This window comes from Diplotaxodon limnothrissa, linkage group LG14 (assembly GCF_057381915.1).
Source record: "Diplotaxodon limnothrissa isolate DT_005_m linkage group LG14, D_limnothrissa_male_GT1.1, whole genome shotgun sequence".
NCBI classification, from domain to species: domain Eukaryota; kingdom Metazoa; phylum Chordata; class Actinopteri; order Cichliformes; family Cichlidae; genus Diplotaxodon; species Diplotaxodon limnothrissa.
The window spans coordinates 8838045-8862785 of record NC_140609.1 but is presented as its reverse complement, the minus strand read 5'-3'; the positions used below and the strand labels follow the sequence as shown (position 1 = coordinate 8862785).

Sequence of the window (24741 nt, the reverse complement as noted above, 5' to 3'; positions counted from 1 at the left end):
TCCCATATGCTCTTCCAGTATTGCTCCGTCTCCAGCCTTGGTGGTGCTGTTCTCTTATTGTTCCCTTGCCACTGAGAGTACACCTTTGCTGGTTCTGTGGAGAACAGCTGGTTTATTCTCCTGCCTTCTATCTCTCTGGTGTACCTCCTCAAGCGGCTGGCCAAGGCTGTGAGTCTTTGCTTGGCAGTTTCCAAGGCCTCAGGTATGGACAGCTTGCTGTATTTCTTAGGCACCTTATTCGTCGCACCTTTCTGCAACTCCGTTAGTTGGCTAACCTCCCTCCGTGCTACTTTGATCTTGCCCTCTAGCCTCCTTCTCCATGGAGGGTACTGCCCCTTGTGGCTGTTCAACTTGTAGTCAAGCATCTCACTGATGCCGTATTGTAGATCAGCTTGTTAGTGTCGGTAATCGTGGTTGTAGGTATTGTCCGTAGTGCTGCATTAACATCATCTAGCAGACCTTCTGAGGGTACTTCACGTAATCTTGGTAACCGGCTACGGGGGATCCAGGTTTCAAGCTTGGCCATGATCCTATTTTTCAGGTCAGTTCCTCTCGCACTCAACGATCCTTCTCCTATCGCACTTGGGGCTATGTACCCAATCTCGGGTGGGGGTGATGATATCTCCCCCCTGACCTGGCGTCCTGACTCCTCCTTGCCGTAGCATTTGTGTTGTACCTCGTCAATCTCTAGCTGTGAGAGCAGTCCCTTCTTTCGAATGTTGGAACACTGAGCTACTAGTTGTTTCGCCGTCATTGTGGATGTTGGGTATCGAAGAATCCATAGGTCCCTCATCCTATTCATGTAGCCCCTTCCGCCGGGGTTACTTGCGTAGTAGCATTCCAACAACGCCCTGTTTTCGTCCCTTGCCCACCGATGCCTTCTTGTTCCAGTAGCCCACTTTTCGTCAGGGTGCCCTGGTTCCTCAACACCTGACGCGGACCTTGTTGATCCGGGCGACGTCCGAGCCGGCATGCCTTCATATTTATCTGTCTCGCTCATGTCTGCGGTAGGCTTGCTTAGCATAGGGGGTCTAGCCTTAGGACCCTTACTGGATACAGACGCCCCAGGCAGGAATCGAACTTGCGATCCTCTGTTCCAAAGGCGTGTAGTCTAACCACTACGCTATCCAGCTGCTATATATATATATATATATATATATATATATGTGTGTGTGTTTGTATGTGTGTCTGTGTGTGTGTGTGACAACCACAATGTGCGTCCACATGTTTTGGATGGTCCAAAAATGAGACTATCGGCAGTAAGTTCCTACTTTATTCTCAAAATGCTAAGGAGCACCTCTGCAGCTTATGTCAGTATCAGCTCTGCCCTTCAGCAAGATGGATACAGCTCTGTACCTTCATGTCTTGAGGCCCATATACACAGAAAGACAGTTATTTACATATGTTTGGTTCTATTTAATCAAGTATTCTAGAAAATTATTGCAGTTTAAGTTTATTTGAATGTGTATTTTGTAAATTTACCAGATGGTTTAGGGGCATCAGCTTAGTAAATATGTTCTATGACTTGTGTCTTTTATGCATCAGTAAAGCAGCCCGCCCCCCTTCTTCAGTGGGGTGTTATTATTCATTGTAATTAGTAATGAAAAAAAAGAGAGCATCACAGACTATGTAGAAGACATCGAGTCTTTCAGTGAAAAGGTGCTAATGTAAAAGCTGATATACGCTTTTTAAATTGCACTTTAGATTGTGACCCAAACTGTGACCGCCTAAGCCTAATCAAATAGCCCATTTTTGTTGCATAAAAAAAGCCAATTAGTGCATGAAAGTAAACAGCCACTAAAAGACCAATTAAAAAGCTCTTTGGAACAAAAATAAAATCTAAAATATGGGACTCAAACTTGTGTGATCATTGAAGTGAACAGCCCCAAAGCCTCGTTCTGTGAAGTTTTGTTTTGTTTTACCCACACTACAGCACCAGATTCAGACCTGAAAATGATTTTTTTTACAGAATGAGTCAAGTAAGCAAAATACTTCAATGATGCCAATGCAGCTATCATTACAAGAGCATTATGTAGTTATATTTATGAGGCCACTGTCATTGCTAATCATCAAAAGTCCATGGGTTGTATATCAGTTATAGAATTAAAGAAAAAGTACCTTGAGAAAATAAAATGATACTGTCAAGGGATTCATTATTTTAAAATGTATTGTGCTACATATTTTTTTTAGGGGTGATGTAGATGTCTCAAAAACTCAAGTTCATGAATGAGATTGATAGACTTGGTGTTAAGGGAATACATTTGATGTTAGATTCTGTCTCTCTGCTTCTTCATCATGTACTCAGCCTGATCATCCTCACCGTATGTTCCTTTTTAACACCAGTTTATGTGTGTGTGGTAAACAGTGCGTGGAGTTGTGTTTGTGTAGCTTGTTTAAACTATGAAAATATATATTTAAAAAAACAAAGCTGCACCAAATCTACAAAAGAACCTGCTTGTTTTTCTTGACTGTGACCTGATTCCTCATGATAGACGATTGTTTGCATCTTCACCACTGAGTGCATCCCTCTTTACACATCTGATTGATGCTCGGTGCTTGCGTCATTTTTAGGAGGCTATTAACTGCAAAGAAGGTGGCGTCGCCTGCAGTCTCCCTCTCAGACTGCCTACAGCGCCAACAACCTCCAGCTAGAAGTCAGGGCAAGACTGTATGCAGTCTGAGGCAAAGCACAGGGTGAAAAGTGCTCAAATAACATGCTTATTAAATTTGTTTTTCTGAGCACAAAATAGGCATCAAATATAACTTTTTAAATCAAATTTTCTTTTCAAGTGTCGTTCTACTTGGAACAAAATGACGTTTCCTGCCAGCACAACAGTGCAGGTTATAAGAGAAAAAAAATACAGTCAAAATTAAAGGGGATAAGTAAACCAAATTAGAGCAGACAAGGGAAAAAGCAAAGTGTGGAAATATATGGAGTTCAGAGACATTTGAAATGTCAAGAAAAATGGGGCAAAAATAAGAACTCAGAAAAATTAAATTAGGTAAAAAACTTACAAGTAGATATCTAGTCCACTTAAAACTAACTCCCTAGACATGGTGTTTATATTCATTACAGAAAATAAATAACCTTTATGTAGGACTCATTGATTATAATTCTGGCTTTAGACTGCTCTGCTAGAGATTTGTAACATAATATTAAGTGAAGCTGAAGGAAAAAAAAGCTTGATATCTGTTTTTTAAGTCTGTCTCACACCTTTGTGAGCATTTATACTCGTGCTCTGGTCTATTTGCCAGTATGTGGCAAGTAAATTGCCAGAACACGTGTTGGAATTGAATTTTACTTTAAACAACAGCAACTACACCCAGAGAGGAACAGATATGCAGAAAAATACATTGCAACTAAATGTATCTGGGATTGAGCTGGGAAGACTGCATGCACTGGCAGAAGTCTGGCTATTGTGTTTGCAATGTAGGCAAACCTGACATATTTTCAACCGACAACACATTTCACATTTTCACATTGTTTCAAGGTAGAATTCTTGCACAAAATAATATGTCATGGTATTTTTTACACCCTTTAATTACATATTAGTCCAATGGCACTCAACATATTTCTTTAGCTCTTCCTCCTCCAGCCTTCACTTGGTCTCAGCTTGATTCCAGAATGCTTTGAAAGCAACACCCACTTCATCTCTCCAAATACTGGTTGACTATACTTTAAAGAGTTGACCTGATAAAAACAATTTGTCACACTTGTTGGCTTTCCTGAAAGCAGCTTCTGCCTGAAATTGCTCTCAGTCCAGACACCTCCCTTTGTCCACTGTATAATGCACATCTCTCCTCACAGTCTCTCCACTCAGCTCCCACTCTCACCTCAGCCAACAACGCAGTCCAGCACAGAAATCTATCATTGTGTCGGTGCATTTACTGTTATTGTTGATCATTGTTATGAATAGCTCTAACATTCATTCAATGAAATTAATGAACAATGAATAAAAAAATTAAATGTTTTAATTTAAAATACCAGTATATGCCTCATATTTGTGACTCCCGTAGCCTACAGTCATGGACAGATTACGAGAGGATGAGGCACATCTACCCTTCTACACTAAAAACAACTACAAACAACACAATGTAATATGAACGTTACTGTAATTTTATTGCACAAAAAGACAAAAATGGATGATGGTGAGGTGCAAAACACAGGCTATAAGACAGTATTCTAAGTACTGAAGAACCAAAATGGATGTTAAAAGTGTACACCCACTCCAGAAAGGCATTCAAAGCCTGATTTTCAAACATCTCTTTGTCTTTGTTTTGGATCTTTGTCTGATAGTTTTGCATTTCTGGGTGATTGTTTTGTATGTCTGCAGTTGGTTTGAGTCTTGGTGTGGTTATTTTGCATCTTTGTGTGGTTATTTTGCATCTCTGCACAGTTGTTTCACATCTCTCTGTGTTTTTTTGTATCTTTGTGTGATTGTTTTGGATCTTCTCTCACCCCAACCAGTCGCAGCCAACCGGTCTCACCCCCAACCGGTCGCAGCAGATGGCTCCTCCCCTCCCTGAGCCTGGTTCTGCCGGAGGTTTCTTCCTGTTAAAAGGGAGTTTTTCCTCACCACTGTCGCCAAAGTGCTTGCTCATAGAGGGTCATATGATTGTTGGGTTTTTCTCTGTATCTATGAAGCGCCTTGAGGTGACTTTTGTTGTGATTTGGCGCTATATAAATAAAATTGAATTGAATTGAATCTTTGTGTGGTTGTTTTGCATCTCTGCAGTTGTTTTGCTTCTTTGTGTGGTTGTTTTGCATCTTTGTGTGGTTATTTTGCATCTCTCTGTAGTTGTTTTGTATCTCTTTGTGGTTGTTTTGCATCTTTGTGTGGTTATTTTGCATCTCTGCACAGTTGTTTCACATCTCTCTGTGTTTTTTTGTATCTTTGTGTGATTGTTTTGGATCTTCTCTCACCCCAACCAGTCGCAGCCAACCGGTCTCACCCCCAACCGGTCGCAGCAGATGGCTCCTCCCCTCCCTGAGCCTGGTTCTGCCGGAGGTTTCTTCCTGTTAAAAGGGAGTTTTTCCTCACCACTGTCGCCAAAGTGCTTGCTCATAGAGGGTCATATGATTGTTGGGTTTTTCTCTGTATCTATGAAGCGCCTTGAGGTGACTTTTGTTGTGATTTGGCGCTATATAAATAAAATTGAATTGAATTGAATCTTTGTGTGGTTGTTTTGCATCTCTGCAGTTGTTTTGCTTCTTTGTGTGGTTGTTTTGCATCTTTGTGTGGTTATTTTGCATCTCTCTGTAGTTGTTTTGTATCTCTTTGTGGTTGTTTTGCATCTTTGAATGGTTGCTTTGCATGCCTGTGCGGTGGCTGTGTAGCTGTGTGGTTGTTTTCATCTCTGTGTGCTTATTTTGCATTCCCGTCTCTGCCTTCACGCTGTTGATAATGTTTTACATCCCTCCTAAGCTCCCAGGCATTCTGTTATGTCACACTATTACTTTCTATCAACATAACTCACTGCCTGCTGTGACGTAGAAACAGTTTGGTTGGTACAGACAAGCTGATGCTGAAGGGGAAATGAATTTGGGAACACTTTAAATGGCCTGTCCTTTTGCTGGCAACTCTCAAAGGATGAGGCTGGCCTTTCACTGCACTGCTCACTTGCTTGCTCCGATTTACAAAGAAGCTAGCAGGGAAGAAGACGAATCTCTGCCTAAGGCTGTGCTTAAATTACACATGACACATCAACAGCACAGAGAGAAGGCAGTCAAGAAAATTAGCCGCTAAAGAGGACAGGGGAGGGGATCAGGAGTGACACAGGATGAGTTCAAACTCATCTTTCTACCCTCTATATATTCCTGCTCTGCTAACCACTGGCTGCTGCCCTACTTCTCCCTGTAGTATTTTTTCCCCTGGCTGGCTACAGCTCAGCCAGCGCTTGCTGTCAGACGCTGTCCTTCTTTCCGTCAGGCCTTCTCTCTTTGTTAAAGGCTGCCGTGTTTGAATATTTTGTTCCACTGCCTCTGCATTCACAAATGGATGCTCTCTCTGCTCTGGCTATACAAATCTGTCTCCCAGTGTGAGTTTTTTGCACACAAATGAGATGTTTCTTTCTTTTTCAAAATGCCATGTCAAACTTTGAATACATGTATCCTACAGAGCCAATAAAAATGCTACATTCCGACGCATTTGACGACTTTGTCAAAAACCACCGAAACAGACATTTTTATAAACAACGACATTAATGACTCAAGTCAAAGCACCATTTTAAAGGATTCCCCAGAATTACTCTTCTTGCCACTGCCCTCAGATATATTTTACTTGGCTACTGCATTAGTCACTTGTCAGCAAAGTGCAAAGCTTGAATGAATTCACCTTAAACTCCTTGAGGCAGTTTCTGCTCAGGTCAGCTTTAAATGAAACACAAATTACACTATAGGGCTGACCTCTGTCAAATCTGAGCTGTGAAGTGTTCTCAGCCTTTGTTGCAAGGTGCCATAAATGTAATAAATGTCCATTTTGTGTCAATTGATTTAACACAATAATGATTCAGCTCAGGTGTTCTGCCCTCGCACTTAACTAGGCAGACAGACAACCATCATCCCATGTAGAAAAACCACACCGTTGTTCCTTTCTGGTGGATTTATTTGATTGGATGCATAGCATGGCTTTGTCGAAATACATGAATGGACGAATGGTAAAACTGTAAACAAACACAAAATATCCCATGTGAGCTAATATAAGCAAACATTCTTACAATTAGAAGATGCTATGACCTGTTACTATGCAAAGCAAAGCAGAACGAAACAAGCTAACAAGCTAACGTTAGCGGTTAGCTAGCGCTAATTAGCGTTTAGGCTAATGACTAATAAAGCACATCATTGAGTCAATTTGCTTTCTCAAAATATCACAAACAACACACGGCAGTTAGTGCTAACATAAAACACAACAATACTGCCAACTTACAGACTGTGCTGGCTTAAGAGGTAGCATAGGCAGGCACAGGAGTAGCAAACTGTCCTTCTCCCGTTAGACAGGAAGTAATGAGAAGTAGCACTTCCGGTAGAATGTCAAAATAAAATGAACAGTGTGCCAGAAACGAATAAAGATTGCATGAACTTGTATAACACTACATAACATGAGTGGTGACTCTTAAGGAGCCAGAACATCAGGCATTAATGAAAAAGTCAAGCAGTGCTGATTTTTGAGAAAAAAAATGCATCTCATAAGCAGGAATGACTTAACCACACAGAAATGTCATTAACAAAGAAATCATTATGATGCATCTGCTGAGGCCACGTCGTAGCCGTAGGGCGGCTCATGTGGTAGAGCACGTTGTCAAGTAACTGCAGAGTTTGCAGTTTGATCTCCGGCACGTCCACATGGAAAAGTGTCCTTGGGCGAAACACGGGCGCCCAAGTTACACCTCCTATGACATGCCAGTTGTTTCATGGCAGTTTGGCTGTCATTTGTTGTGTGTGTGTGTGTGTGTGTGTGTGTGTGTGTGTGTGTGTGTGTGTGTGTGTGTGTGTGAATGAGAAACACATTAAAAAGCACTTTGTAGAACTGCTACACTAAAAGTGCAGCTGGTTACTTGACCAGCATGTAATGTAGGTGCTTTGGAGGCCGCAGGCTTTCAACTCTGACATAACATGCAGGAAAAAATCTCCAAACTTTATTCTGTATTACAGAACCAACATTTTGCAGACCAAGTTTTAGCAATTTGCTTTTTCAGACAGAAGTTTCCAAGGATAGAGTGCTTAGTGATCAAACTAGCAATTTTGGTAAGAAACTACAGTCATAAACTATAAAGGTGCAATGCACAGACACACATATATGCTAAATGGTGCCTAGTGATAGAATATGAGAACGTCACTCAACGTGATGTGTTGGCTGATGTGTTCCACGTAGCAAACCATATTTTTTAGACAACGCTGTTGAAAACACCAGGACCTCAAAGAATGTGAAAGTTGAAAAAGCAGAAACTATCCACAGAAACCAAAACATGTATGTAAACTTTATAAACGTAGTCGGGCATTTTAACAAAGGAGTTCATGGAGACTCCCTTTTGCTGTCAGACTCGTGGCCATTAGAGCAAATGCAAGAAGGAGTTAGATGCAATTTTCAACATCTGAGGTTGCAGCTTGACTGTGACCCAAATTTTCTTTCTCTCCTTTCTCTCCATACCCAATGTTTCTTGTATCATTGAAGGTTTTGTGTGGTTTTATGTTCTGACAAAAGAAATATGGTTATTATTCTAGATCTCTGCCGAGTAGAACTAAACAGCTGTAAAGTCAGCGTTTATTTAAACCCCCAGATTTATTGTTTTAGGGCTGATCGTTCCAACTTTTTAATCAGGAAGGGATCAAAAGTTACATCTGAGATCTACCCGTAAAATCACAGTATGAAAAACAATGTTACGTTTCTTTTCTGGTTATTGAATAGCTTTTTTGTGCCTCTAAAAATGATTGAAATTAAGCAGCCTATGTGGGGAACCTACTTTTCAGTTAAACCTCTGACAATTCCTGCTCAAGGGGCCATAACGTATACATTTTTTTCTATAATCGTTAAGGGTAACTCATTATATGATTTTTTCTTTTGCCGGTGCTCCTGTGAAACATTAAATAGAAAGCTCAGAAGTCACAGTTGTAGCTACAGATGTAAGCACTGAGCCTTTGGGATGGGCACACTTGAAATCCAACCAAGTTATAGCAATAATAAGCAACAGAAGACTAGAAGTTTGTCTATAAGGAGTATAGCTCGCCTTTTCCCGCTCCCCTCTCTTGACACAAAGTTGTGCCATTTCTACAGAGTAATTAGGCGTAGGGGATGTTTCACTGCCTTACAAAGCAAGTCATATTCATAATTCCTCCCAGGACTCACACCTAACCATGACACGTGTATTTAACACTGGCCCAGGGGTTAAGAGCCTGGAGGCTGTCAAGAAGGGTAATACATTCACAAGGTTAGGTGTTCCTGGACGTGTGTGTTCATTTGTGTATGTGTTCAAAAGAAACTCTAGACTCAATGTAGACACACATATGTTTTTTCGTGTCCCTAAATAGCCACACATTCGCACACTGTGCTCGGCAGTACGGTAGTTATTAAAGTCATCATTAGAAGCCTGCATGTTCTAACCTCGCCGCGTTTATGAAAAGCTAATTATCCAACTGAACAGCCAGCTGAAGGACAGCCACGCACGCCCACACACACAGACACACTCTCAAACCCCAAATGCTGAGACAAATTCACACTCATATACCTACATTTACATACAAATAAGGCAAACAGTGTAACTGGGGATAGATAGGCTGATTTTGCATCTCATAACCGACTCACAGATACTCTCCTAAAAGCACCTTTCAACATTAAAAAAAAAAGAAAAAAAGGGAAGAAAGTCACTTCCTCATGTGTGAAGAAGTGTGCCAAACGCTGTGCCTCGTTAGCATAAGCTGTCATGATAAATTTCTGCAGTGAGAAAACCAGGGGACTCCTCGCAGATACTGCCCTGTCAGTGCGTCGGCTCTTTATTCTACCAAGAATCTTAACTTCTCACTTGTCACACTTGATGCTAATATGAGTTAAACCTCATTCTGTCAAAACCTGTTAGTTGACGTGACTATTATTCCCAACAAGCCAAGAAAAAAAAAAGAAAGAAAGAGAATACACATCTCGTGTAGAAATATGTTGTTTATCCTCAGCTCACAGATTGTAATGGGGGAATATATGCTACACGTTTCAATTATGAATTTGCACCGGCAGGAAGTGCGCCATCTGTGTTTGCCTGCATCGCTTACCAGACAAAAGAAAGTGAAACCCGTTCCTATCCACGATGCAAGCCACAGTCAGGTGTTAATACACATCCACTGACACTGAGGTGCTCGTCAGCAGAGTTAAGCAACAGGACATTCAAATCAAATCAAATCAAATCACTTTTATTGTCACATCACATGTGCAGGTACATTGGTACAGCACATGTGAGTGAAATTCTTGTGTGCGAGCTTCACAAGCGTCAGAGTTGTGCAAAATACAATAATGTAAACAAGCAAAATACAAGAATGGCTACATCTGAAACTAATAAATATATGTACAATATATAATAGTATATGCATTTCTGGATGTGTATACTAAATATTTTTCTACGTGTGTGTGTGTGTGTGTACACATATTTTACAAATTAAATAGAGTAAACAATAAATAGAATATATAAAATAAATAAAATAAAATATACAGAGTGAGACATGTGCAAAACAGTGGCATTACTGTACAGTATGGAGTGCATAATGTTAAAGTTCCAGTAGTGAAGCTGAGGTGTCTATGACGTGTTCAGCAGTCTGATGGCCTGATGGAAGAAGCTGTCTCTCAGTCTGCTGGTACGGGACCGGATGCTGCAGAACCTCCTTCCTGATGAAAGTAGTCTGAACAGTTTATGGCTGGGGTGACTGGAGTCCTTGATGATCCTCCCCGCTTTCCTCAGGCAGCGCTTCCTGTAGATGTCTTGGAGGGAGGGAAGCTCACCTCCAATTATCCGTTCAGAGCACCGCACTACTCGCTGGAGAGCTTTGCAGTTGTAGGCGGTGCTGTTGCCATACCAGGTGGTGATGCATCCAGTGAGGATGCTCTCAATGGCACAGTGATAGAAGGTCCTGAGGATGCGGGGGCTCATGCCGAATCTTTTCAGTCTCCTGAGAAAGAAGAGGCGCTGCTGTGCCTTCTTCACTGTTTTGTTTGTGTGTACTGACCACGTAAGATCCTCAGCCAGATGTACACCAAGGAACCGGAAGCTGCTCACTCTCTCCACAGCAGCGCCGCTGATGGTGATGGGGGTGTGTACTTCTCTGCACCTCCGGAAGTCCACTATCAACTCCTTTGTCTTTGCGACGTTGAGGGTGAGATGGTTGTCTTGACACCAGTGGGTCAGGGCGCTGACCTCCTCCCTGTAAGCTGTCTCATCACTGTTGGTGATAAGACCCACCACTGTAGTGTCATCCGCAAACTTCACAATGATGTTGGAGTTGTTAGTGGCCGTGCAGTCGTAGGTGTAGAGTGAGTATAGGAGAGGGCTCAGTACACACCCCTGTGGAGCACCAGTGTTCAGTGTGACGGGGGATGAGGTGATGCTGCCCAGTCTGACCACTTGGCGTCTGTCAGACAGGAAGCTAAGGATCCAGCTGCAGAGGGAGCTGCTCAGTCCTAGATCCTGCAGTTTCCTGTCCAGCTTCGAGGGAACGATGGTATTGAATGCTGAGCTGTAATCTACAAACAGCATTCTCACATACGTGTCTCTCTTCTCCAGGTGTGACAGGGCAGTGTGTAGTGTCAGGGCTATGGCATCATCAGTGGACCTGTTGTGGTGGTATGCGAACTATAGAGGGTCCAGTGAGTCGGGTAGTGCAGAGCAGATGAAGTCCCTGACCAGCTTCTCAAAGCATTTGCTTACGATGGGGGTCAGGGCTACAGGTCGCCAGTCGTTCAATGAGGAGATGGTGGAGGATTTGGGTACAGCGACGGTGGCCATTTTGAAGCAGGCTGGGACTACAGACAGAGAGAGGGAAAGGTTGAAGATGTGCGTGAACACTCCAGCCAGCTGAGCCGCGCATGACTTGAGGACGCGGCCGGGAATCCCGTCTGGACCAGTAGCTTTGCGTGCGTTCACCTTCCTGAAGCACCTCCGCACATCCTCCTCAGACACAGTGTGCGCACTGACGTCATCCGCGGTGCGCACACTGTCCGGTCTCATGGTGTTCGCTGCGTCGAATCTAGCGTAGAATACGTTTAGATCCTCACACAGAGAGGCCGTGGTCTGCGGTGTGCTGGTTTTCCCTCTAAAGTCTGTGATCGTGTTTAGTCCCTGCCACATACTCCGAGGGTTGTCAAACTGTTGCTCCACCCTGTCCCTGTACTCACGTTTGGCTGCTTTGATCGTCTTCTGGAGTTGGTAATGTGCGTGTTTGTAGTCCGATGTGTTCGCGGAGGCAAAGGCGGTGCTCCGTGCCGCCATTCAGTCATAACTATTTTACTTTTTAATGTATTATATAGTTTTATTAAAATATGTTATTATTATATATTTGTAATGTAATATTTTTGCACTACTTTGAGATTTTGTGAGACCCAGATTTGGACCAAATGCTTAAAACATTGTTTTCAATTCATGGGCTTTAGATTAGTGAGAAAGAAGAGACGTGCATAATATGTAGTCTTCTATTTTAAATAGATTATTAACAGCTATAGTGGAAACTACTAAAAAAAAACCCACAATGTTATATAAATTCTATAAACTTTTATCAAGAAAAGAAGAAACATCAACAGGTATAATAAAGATGAAACAGAGAGAAGTGCTGGGAACACAACAAACAAAGAATGCAAACAGACGTTCTCTGAGATTCATTAAACTACCAGTTTTAGAAGACGTAACTTGGAAAACAAACCTGAGATACTTCTTGAGCACAGAAATGACGTTTAATTATAGCACAAGTTCATAATCTCATTGCTGGATACATTGGGAAAAAAACAATGCATATTACCTGTATGTTTTTTTTATATGAAGCTATTTTGTAATATGTGTGATAGATAGATAGATAGATAGATAGATAGATAGATAGATAGATAGATAGATAGATAGATAGATAGATAGATAGATAGATAGATAGATAGATAGATAGATAGATAGATAGATAGAAAATAGTAATGGCAGATATCTGGTGTATCTCAGTCTATCAGTCTACTTTTTTAATGTTGTGGCTTAGGTGTTTTTACATGTGGGACATAAAACTGTTTATGACTTTGGCTTAGGTTGTAGTTCCAGTGACGACTCTATAAAGATTCCAGCTCTCTGGTTGTCTCTTTAAGCCATCATAGCCATCAGTCACAGGTTGGATCAATAGTATCACATGTGAAGTCAGGAGGATTGGCTCACGAAGCTGAAAACGGAACTGGATTACCTTGCAGCGAAATCACCTCCTATTGAGATTACGCCGGCCTCCGTGGAGTCTCTTGTGGCTGCTTCCGAGGAGGATTCTTGTCGATATGGAAATGTGATTTCCTTGCATAGTGCTGAAGTTACTATCCTGTGTTGTGTTGTGCATTGATCCCACTGGCATAGTTGGGGTTGTTTATTCCCATTCCGGTCTTGCACGAGGAATCTGACGATTCAGCCTCTCGACTAATTCTTGTCAAAGATTAATTGAGTCCTTTCCCTTTGTGTTGGATGTTGACTTGTGTGTGTATTGGAAGCGTTCAATACTATCAGTCTGTTTGAGTGCCAGTGTTTATAAATAATGAGCGCAGATGAATATGTAATAAGCTTTGAACAATGCTAACCTGACATTAACATGCATCACCTGCCTTTAACATGCAGCTGGTATCTGATTGTGTCGGCGTATGGTTTAACTGGGTTGAAATCCCACCTGGCACTTAAATACATCTCAACTGCTTGGGATGCTTTTCATTTTCTGAGATACTTACATCATTGAAAAGAGACCGACTACTTCCTTTTATTAGATATACAGTGTTCTATGTAAATGAGACAGCATTCAGGCAACTGGGGTTATTAAGCAAAACAAAGTTACACAACTGTGTATTTTATGCATGCTGCGTTCAGTTCTAGAAGACTGATTAGATGCTGTTAGAAGCACTTTAAACTCTCTGGTCATTTACTACTTTTGATGTAGCTGTTTGAATGAAGAAAGTTAACAACAGGAGCATACTAATATTGTATTTTGATTAATTTTGAGGGAACATAGAGGAAGACTGATGCCCTCCGTCATGTTGCTATTCAGGAATACTATTTCAGTCAGCACCATTACTGAAAAAAAGACTGAGATTTCCATGTGCAGTAATTTATATTTGGCAGCTTGGCTTTGTTCTGAGACCTACCTACCTTCCATGCGTGTACGTGGAATGCATAAGGTGGGGAGTGCTCACCTCTCTGTCCTTGTATGTGCATACATGGAGAGCTGGAGGCAGAGAGAACAACACCAAGACCCCAGCACAGAACGGCGTAGGCATCAAAGACGACTGTTATATTTAAGTCAGATACAGATCGAAAGGAGGAGCTGTGGTGGGGGTGGGTTGCATAGCAGCTAGCAGGTGCAAATCAGCTGTGGGCAGGTGAAAGCAGCTTAAGTAGCATGAGCTACATGAAAGAGCCAGTTGTAGGAGCAGAAAGGGGATCAGCTGCTGTGAGCTGATATTTTTTGCAGATGTTCACAACATAACTAGTAACTCAAATATCAGAGATGGAATGAACTTTGTTGATTCAGTCTTTTCAGAAAATACCCCCAAAATATCATAAGTCTGTTCAAGTGTTAAATATATAACATCCATTATGAACATGTCTCAAAGGAGGAAAGTAAAGTAGAATCTTAGAGACTTCAGAGTGGGGAGGTCATGGTGCTGTGAGCCATCAACAAAATGTTGGCTTTGACAACAGGTCTATGCACAGATTGGTTTCTTTCAACAAGTTCTCATCCCTAGATGTCAAATACTGCCATTCTGTCAGATACCAGACATGTTTACCCTTAGCCTTGATCCACCAACCACAGCAAAATAAGAAGCGAAGAGATTATTTATTTATTTTTATAATAAAGAAGAAGGAAATACCCACTAGCACAGCAAAATAGGTGTATACTGAGTTAAACTACTTTCAACTTTGCAATGAAAACAGGCAAGCAGTGGAAACAGTGACTGGGCTGAAAATATACAAGAGGCTTACCTATGCAACCAGAGCCTTGAATATTTCCTATGAAGGCAAGGTGTCACCTACAAACCTACTAACAATCTTTGTTTGCTGATGGAGATTAAGGCCCAAGCTTCTCAGACATGAGATCATTTTCATGCAGTACTTAGTGCTTAGATGTTTTTCCATTTCTTATCCACTTGTTAAGTTTAGATAAAACCAAAACTACATAACCTATTTAGGCACCAAAAATATACTTGGTTAGGTTTAGGAAGAGACTGTTATTTAGTTGACATGATACTGGAAAAAAACTCTGATAGCTACCTATTGCAGTTAAAAGTGGCTTCAAGGCATATTCACAACTTCAATGAAATATACAGTACGCTAATCACTGTATATACTTCTGGGATCTCCCTTATTAACTAAGGGGTGGCAAAAGCAGGTCGATCTTAATTTGATTTAGCACAGTTTTTATGCCTGATGCAAGCATCCCATTTGTCTGGTGTTGGAAGCAGCACAAGTTCACTAACTTTTGCCCCTTTAAGGCTCTCTTTGTGTGTCCTACCATTCTCAACCCAGTGACCTTTCACATGCATGTCAGATGTGTTAACCAGACTGTTTACTTTTTCCCAATTGCAAAAACGTCATTAGGTTAAGTTCATTTTTATCTACATTGTACTAAATCACAGCAACAGTCACTTCAAAGCCTTTATATTGTAAGGTAAAGACCCTACAATAATACAAACCCCAAACAGTCAAGCACTTGGCGATAGTGGGAAGGTAAAACTCCCTTTTAACAGGAAGAAACCACCAGCAGAACCAGGCTCAGGGGGGGATGGTCATCTGTTGCGATTCCATGTGCTTTTCTGTTCTGTTGTACTTGTTATCTAAACAGTCAGATGACCTGTTGGAATGACAAACTGGGAAAGTGGAATTATTGCACTAGTGCTTTGTCAGCATTAAGGGAAACTGAAGGATGTCAAAATGCATTTTAGAGTAATAGGATTTACAAGTACAGTTGTTACTGTGTGTGTGTCCTTGTATAGCCGGCCACATCTAGCAGTGTAAATGTTTTACAAACAGTGTGATCAGGCACTGTGTATAAATGAGTTCCTCTGAGTTCCTCTTGTCACTTATAAATGCTCAGTGACAAGAGGAACTCAAATGTAGTTTCCCCACTCAGTGGGATTATATAGTTTGTTTAACCTGTGACTTTTCTTTTCAACTAACTATCCCCCATGGTGCAACTTTTTTAATCCTCTTTGTTTAAAGGTGGTGTGATCATTCACCCATAGGGGCATTTAACCCCCCACTGTCTTTCTGTGTCACTCTGACTCATTGTGGACCCCTCCTTGTGAGTTGGAGCCTGTCACAGGGAGGGATAGCAGCCTTGGGCTTTGCTTGGCAATCTTCCAGCACTATGACAACACACACACATACACGCACGCGTGCATAGAGACACACACAAGTAAGACTTGCCCCAGAGAGCCAGGCGTCTGTTTGAGACAGATGTGAAGCATCAGCAGAGATACACAGGCACCCAGACATTTTTGCAGTTATAGCAGTTAGTTATATATCATGCATTTGTGTGAACGAATTCATAATCACACACACATATGTACACACACACATACACACACAGATGAGTCTTTCTGTACAAACCCCAAAGGAGTAGAGCATATGTTTCCTCTTTCACCACTGGGGAGAGTGGCACAGTGAGGGGAGGGGGTGTTTATGAGCAAGTGTCATTAATATGACAAAACAAGGCTGGCAGAGGGATTTACGGCACATTCTGGTGCCACCATCATCTGTCAGTGCTTTTTCTACTGCTGTTAGCATCACTATTAACACTGGGCTAATCCCGCTTGGTCTGCAACATTGTTTAGGTGAGTGACACATGACAAAATCACATTTTAAATTAATGACAGGACGCTATGTTTCCCAGGAGACCACTGAAACATCTCATGAAGAATTAAACAAAAAAGTGCCCATAAATGTCTGTCAATCCAACGCTTTGCATTGTGCTTGGTGATGTAAGGCTTGGCAATAGAAGCTCATTCCATGAAGCTCTCTACACAGTGTTCTTGAGCTAATCTGCAGGCGACATGTAGGCTTGTTGCGCCTGACTTTGCAGAAAGTTGTTGACCTCTTGGCATTCTTTAAATTCCATTCTTTCACAAATGTTTGTAGAAGCATGGAAAGATACTTGATTTTATAAACCTTTGATTGGAGCTTCTAAATTCAATCATTTGGATGTGTGAGTGAAGACAATACAGTGTAAATAGATGCATATTGACACCAGTTACTCAAAACACGATTGGAGCAGAAACTAAAAGTTTAAAAAAAGAAATTCTCAAAATTAGTTTGTACTTCAGCGAACTTGCTTAAGTAAATGTACTTAACAGTAGTTACTGTCTCTGCCCTTTTGCCACGTCTTTTTTAATAGCTTTTCTTCATGAGTTGTTTAGGCCTTTCTGTGTTCTGTTAAATAATTCAAGCATGTGAATAGAAGCTCAAAAACAAATCATAGCCTGTGTTTGTGGACTTGTGACAGGGTGCGATAAGGCAGTATAAAAATCAATTCTGCCTGCGCTCTGCCTGCGCTCTCCCTCCCCGCTGGCTTTGTCTTTGTTGTCCAGTCTCTGTCTTCAACCAACCACCGTTGGAGAAATATCTACTGCTTCTTTGAATAGGATAATTTCACCGTCATTACATACCCAGCTCGAGTCCCATAAGCCACATCTCCACCCCTTTGTGGCTTAAAGCAAAGTATTACTTGGGCTTTGCTGTTCTGAAGCCATTCCAAAAGCAAATTATTGTAGCACATTGCCATCCATCATCAACTGTCAGTCAATGAACTGAAGGACTGATCATGCAATCTGTCGCTTTTCTGGAGAATATTGATGAAGACATTTTGAGGTGATGAATGGTGAGGAGTTTACATGATGTGTGACTATCCATGAATAACTGTTGATAAATCATTTATGGAATAATTAATTAGTGCAGTTTGATGCGCTTGATGGAGATTCTGCATAGCAAGCAAGAATCTGGCAGATGAAGTGATCTGGGGGTTCGCTTTATCTTATTTTGGCACCAAAACACAATCAAAACAGTGCTTTAGGTCAGACTACATTGTGTATTACACAAAGCACAATGCGACTAGTGGTTACTGAGCTAATCCATCACCTGCTGATGCGAACTCTGCCCTGAACTATCCAAATTTAGCAATTATCTAGGAAGCTGTAATTAGTCCTTTATGCATGGCTGTGGAAGACGTATTTAGCCTTGTAAGCCATTTCCCATTTTTGGGTGGACTGAGGCTGAAAACAATAAATACACACAGCCTCTCCCCATTCATAAAGTTCTTTTACTGTGTGTTCTTTCACGCTTCCTTTTATTTTCTTTTTGGGGATAAAAATGCCACATTGAAAATAAAGACAACAAACCTTAATTAAATGTTGTTATTCTGAAAGTTGCTATAAAAAAATTGGCTGCACGAGTTTTGATTGGGTTAATATTTCATGAACGTGAATATTTGAGTTCATTAATGTGCAGGTGATGATTCCTTGTTATCTACTATTTTGAAATGTCTTTAAAGGAGTGCTATGGTGATTTTTTTCCTTCATCTTTAATAGTTGAGGGAGTCATGAAGAGCATGAGATATCCTGCCTTCTCTACGATGCATCATGGGCAGGGGTGTCCAACTCCAGGCCTCAAGGGCCGGTGTCCTGCAAGTTTTTAACTGTACTAATTCTGTACAGTTCATATAAGTTTAAATCAAGCTTGGTAAAGCTTGAGCCTAACCAAACATGACACATGTTCTAAGAAAACAAGATGTGGAGTAGATATATTTATATACAATTAATTTACTTTCTCCTTCAGCCCTGTTTCCAAAATGGGGATGCTTTAAAGTAAATAAAAATAAGAATGCAGTTATGTGCAAACAAATAAACCGAATAACTCAATACAAATTTAGAAAGTACAGCATATTGTACTGCTGTATTGTTTAAATAAAGGATGCCAAAGACATTTTTAAAGAATGGTTTCAGGTTTCAGAATGAGCATGTTTACCACTGCATTGCATCACCTCGACTTTCAACACTGTAACCATTTGGGAACTGAGGAAAGCAGCTGCTGTAGTTTTAAAAGAAAAATGTTTTCCCATGCTTGCTTGATATCGAAGTTTAGATGCACAACAATTTGAGACTTCTTTGTTCTAATGTTATTTTGAAAATATGCCATTTTTTCAATGGGTCACAGCTCTGAACTGTTGGAGGCCATTTTAGCACTAGGAATGTTTATTCGTGCAGAATGTGATTAACTGTTATCTTGTTGAAATAACAAGTCCTGTGCAGTCCTGTGGAAAACTAAGCACACCCCTACTGCTTCCATAGGGATGTGGACAATAAACAGCCAGTTGCTGTATATCAAATGCACTTGATTAACTGATTATCAGCAATTGTAAGAACTGCTACAAAAGCAGGAGTTTGGACAGTTTGCTGGTCTGGAGCAGCATTCAGGTGTGTATTAACACAATGCCAAAATGTTTCAAGGAGTGGACATGCTGGTAAATTCACCCAAAGGACAGACCATGACCTAAGAGCAAGTGAACAAAACTCCAGAGCCTCTTGAGTCTGAGCTTCATGTCAGACACATTTAGCATGTTAAACGTTGATGTTCATGGCAGGACTATTTGAAAATAGTGATCAAGTACAGTTTGTTTGGAAGTGTTACAAGAAGAAAGCCAATTCTCTCTGAAAACAACATGGCAGCGTGGCTTATGTTGGGAAAGTTAGATTGGAACAAACTACAAGGCTTCTGGAATTATGTTCTTTGGACAGAGGAGACCAAAGTGGAGCTGTTTAGTCAAACTGCACAGCACCACATCCGGCAAACACAGATAACAGTTTAAAAACCTCATACCAACTGTGAAGCACTGTGATGCATGTTGGTGGAGGGGTGATGATTTGGTTTGTTCTGTTGCTAGACCACCTGGGCACCTCACAGTCATGGAGTTAGTCAAGAATTTCTCTGTGTACCAAGTATTCTAGGGTCAAATGTCAGGCCATCGGTCTGACAGCTAAAGCTTGAGGGAAATTTGATGAAACAGGACAATGAGGCCAAGCACACAACCAATAAAACATTTAAAAAAAAAAGAAAAGAACCAAGGGGTTGCAATGGCCAAATGTAAGTCCAGATCTCAACCTACTTACAATGTTGTTGTGGAACTTAGCAGAGCTCTGCGTGCTAACCCTCAATGAGCTAAAGTAATTTGTAAACAAGAGCGGACCAAAATTCATCCACAGCAATGTGAGAGACTGATAAATTCAGTCAAACAACAAATACATCACATTATTGCTCCTGAAAGGGGTTTTAAGCTACTGAGTACTGTACTTAGTGTTTCATAGGATTGCATGGAGTGGAAACTTTCATTTTCACTTGACTGTATATCCTTCAGTATTATTGTTACCCTGACAGATGTTTAAATTAGATATGTTCTTTAGTTTTAATATCGCCTCCAGAGAAAACCTCACAAGGCAGCATTTCTGTGTTTGGCTTTGCAGTTTTAACTTGCATTTTTAGATGCAGCACCAAACCAGTTTGTACACTGTGTCTGAACTTCAGAAGTGTTCCTGAGTCGGCACAGTAATTTCCAATACTTCTAGGATGCTTTCTTTATACCCAGTCAACATAATAATTAACCACAAGGAATGAGGTTAATTAACTCGGTTTAATTTAGTATGTGTTTTTCAAAGGAAACAATATCATTTCTCAGTTTCACTTTTGCCTTTATACTAAGGCGTTTAAATGTTTACAGATCTTTTACATCGTTGGTTTATTGAAAATCTGGCTTGTAATTAGAAAAATCATTTGTGTTCACTTCTTCACAGCGACTGACATGATTATCTACTGTTCTCCCCTGCTGTTTACAGGGCAGTGGTGCACATTCAGGTCAACGATGTCAATGAGTTTGCCCCAGTGTTTCGGGAGCCCCAGTATCAAGCAGCAGTGACAGAGGGCAAGATTTATGACAATATCCTGCAAGTGGAGGCTACTGATCAGGACTGCTCCCCACAATACAGCCAGATCTGCAACTACCAGATCACCACTACTAACACACCCTTCGCCATCGATCGTAACGGTGAGTAGAAGTTGGGGTGGAATATTAAACGCATTCGGGAGTTTTTGTAATAGTTGTCACAAAGAAGCTACGCTGTTACCGGTCATATTCAGTGCGCTGTAAGTTTTATTTTGAAACACTTTCCTTGAAACTTTTGTGTGCCCATTTTCTCTCAATGTTCTGCTTCACCTATTTCACTGATTTCCCACAAGTCCAAAAAGATCTTCCAAATCAAGTTTAAAGTTTGTTGCCTTCCCTTGGCTCTTCATCTGATATACAAAAGATGTAAAAACACATTTCTCACATAACGCCACAACACGCATGATCTGAAAATCCCATCCATCCGTACTCACTATAGAGCCATGGGAGAAGTGAACACACATACCTGCATACGCTCTAGTAGAAAAACTTAATACTCTGACAGATATCTCTCCCTGGGGGTAAAATGCACTCTTTAGTCTTTCCAAGGACAAAGTCAAGCTTTGCTCAGAGAGCCATCACTCTCCACAAATCAGATCACAGAAGTCTGTGCACACACAAACATTATATAGACAAACACACACACACGGAGACAAAGAAAAATCTAAGGACACGTTCACATACCCCCGCAAATTTACTTAACTTTGCTGAGTTGCTACTTGTACTTTGCTACATAGGTAGCTATTAATCATTATTTTCTAAACAAAAGTTAAATGTTATCATGAGCCACAAACTCAAATACGAAAATGCCCACAAAATCTATTGTGAAATGTGGTTCCACTGTTTTTGTGTGTACTGACCTTCTGTCTTATTACCATTACAATTGTTCAATTTTAAATTGTGAATGTAATAATAGAACTTCATACTTAGAATGCAACATATTACATGAGCATACACTTTAACACTGGACTTACTGTGTCATATACTTTTTAGACAGGCAACTCAAATACGGCTGCTGCATTAGTGCCACCGAGACGGTACATAAACTCTTTTGCCTAAAATACAGAGATGAAAGGCACATTACTGTTTCAATTTTTACTACTGCCAGCAGAGAGTTCCTGACTGTTGAGGTGCTGCAGTAAAAAGGCTGACTGAGTGAGGTGTGGGCCAAACTTCTCCGTGAATGATACAGGAGCGAGGCTGCAGCCTGTGCACGCTCTCTCCATTTCAAGGGGTCTTGCTTAGCTATTGACCGCTGAGGAAAAAGGCTTTGAGAGCTCTTGAACTCAAGAGTACCTGAGGGAGAGGAGAAGATGGTGGGAGAAAAGTGGAGGTTGCCTGTGAGAGAGAGAGTAAGTGGTGAGACTGGGTCGGGGACATAAGCACACTACAAAGTGTAGCAGGAAAAATCTAAACAAGCAAGGAAAAAACTAGTGATGTTGTAATTTTTAAATAGACCGAAAATCCCATAAAAACACGGGGTATTCATTTTCCTAAGCTTAAAACAACCTCTTCCTTTGTACTGTAGATGCTTAAAAAAGTAAAGTAATCACTAAACTTGCATTAAAGAAAGGGACTTGCTTGGTGGGGGTGCTTCGCCTCTGTTACCACTGAGACAATGAAATGCAATGCAGGCGGAACTAGAGAGATGACAAACTATAGGTTTTTGAAGCCACAAAACACTTCAGAGTGAACCTTTACCACTCTGCTGCTGCAACACTGATTTAGGGAAACAGTAAATACAGTATTCATGCTGTATTGCTGCACCAGGGGGGATATTGCACTACATTCCATGCTTGCTAACATGCTAATATTAGCAAGCAGGTTAATGGTATTTTGATAAGATCCCATTAAATATGGTTAAATATGGGAGGGTTAATTTAGTACAGTAACACTAATTACTTGCTTTTCAGTTATCCTCACCCCAGGTGGATTGAAAGAAAAAAAGATATGCTTTTTTTCCTGCACACTACAGTCAGATGATTTGTGTGCAGGAGAAGGAAAATGGTGGAGCAGAGACTTTTACTGCACTATTATTTTTTATTGCACAAAAGGACAAGAACTTGATGGCGAAGTGCAAACTCTGTCCAGGACAGAAACAACTGTGTTACAATGCCAACAAAGCCTCAGCTCTTTGCAGGCATCTCCACAAACAGCTTTAGCATAAGTCTGGGTTCTTGGGTAGCTTTTTGTTGGCATGCTGAGTGCTGTCCTTAGCGGGTAACAAAAACAGTGATGAGCAGTCAGCCCATGTTTCTACCTGTTCAATCACTTTCAATATTGCTTTTAAGTCTCTTAAGACAACTTGTGTTGTTGGCTTTGTTTTCACAGTAAACACTAAAACAATACATATGTGTGGCTTCATTATGATATATACGCATACATATATATATATATACGCATACATATATATATATATACACATATATATATATATACATACACATACATATATATATATATATACACATACATATATATATATATATATATATATACACATACATATATATATATATACACATACATATATATATATATATATACACATACATATATATATATATATATACATACATACATATATATATATATACACATACATACATATATATATATATATACATACATACACATATATATATATATACATACATATATATATATATATATATATATATATATATATATATACATATATATATATATATATATATATATATATATATATATATATATATATATATATATATATATATATATATATATATATATATATATATATATATATATATATATATATATATATATGTATATATATAAACCCAGCACGCCCCTGCGGGCAGTTTATCCTTCAAGCTCGGGTCCTCTACCAGAGGCCTGGGAGCTTGAGGGTCCTACGCAGTATCTTAGCTGTTCCCAGGACTGCGCTCTGCGGATCTGCTGGAGCCACTCGCCTAGCTTGGGAGTCACCGCACCTAGTGCTCCGATTACCACGGGGACCACCATTACCTTCACCCTCCAAATCCTCTCGAGCTCTTCTCTGAGCCCTTGGTATTTCTCCAGCTTCTCGTGTTCCTTCTTCCTGATGTTGCTGTCATTCGGAACCGCTACATCGATCACTACAGCCGTCTTCTTCTGTTTGTCTACCACCACTATGTCCGGTTGGTTAGCCACCACCATTTTGTCCGTCTGTATCTGGAAGTCCCACAGGATCTTAGCTCGGTCATTCTCCACCACCCTTGGGGGCATCTCCCAATTTTGACCTCGGGACTTCCAGGTTATACTCGGCACAGATGTTCCTGTACACCAGGGGTCACCAACACGGTGCCCGCGGGCACCAGGTCGCCCGCAAGGACCACATGAGTCGCCCGCGGGCCTGTTCTAAAAATAGCTCACCATAACAACTTACCAGTAAGCTGCATCTATTTTTATTTTTTCTTGCTATTTTTTTTAATCACAATTGCATTGGCGTTAATTTGTTAGAGATAATATATAAAAAAAAATGTTTATTATTAAATATTAGATCATGATCTAATATTTAGTGCTAGCTGGTCTCCACGGAAACAGTTGCCGTGAAGACCAGCAAAGGCAAAGGTGAGGAGATGAGGAAAACATGGCGGAAAAAAGGAAGAAAACATATAATTTTCACAGTGAATGGGAGGAAGAGTTCTTTTTTACCACTGTGAAAGATTCATGCGTGTGTCTCATTTGCGGGGCAACTGTGGCAACGGCAAAGCGGCACAACGTGGAGAGACATTTCCGAACGTGTCACACAAGCTACCATGCTAACTACCCAAAGGGCAGCACACTGCGAGCGGAAAAGGCCCGCGAATTAAAGGCAGGTTTGAGCAAACAGCAGTCTTTTTTCACGAGACCGGTGAAAAACTCTCAAAAAGCAACCGAAGCCTCATTTAGAGCTACACATTTCATGATTAAGAAAAAGAAGGCATTTTTAGACGGGGAGTATTTCAAAGAAGCAATGATGATAATTGCAAAAACTGTGCTTAAAGACGAGAAATATGGAAACGATGTAATCTCCACTCTCTCTGATGTCCAGCTGG

The 24741-nt window shown here is 40.7% G+C and overlaps 1 protein-coding gene across 1 annotated transcript in view; it reads left to right on the top strand.

Annotated features, from left to right (window-relative positions):
- Nucleotides 1–24741, top strand: part of LOC146618336 (calsyntenin-2-like) — a 245815-nt gene that overhangs the window by 69984 nt on the left and 151090 nt on the right. Inside the window, exon 4 of the mRNA XM_085371494.1 lies at nucleotides 20571–20779. Coding sequence (XP_085227620.1) covers nucleotides 20571–20779 — 209 coding nt within the window. The remainder of the gene's footprint in view (nucleotides 1–20570; nucleotides 20780–24741) is intronic.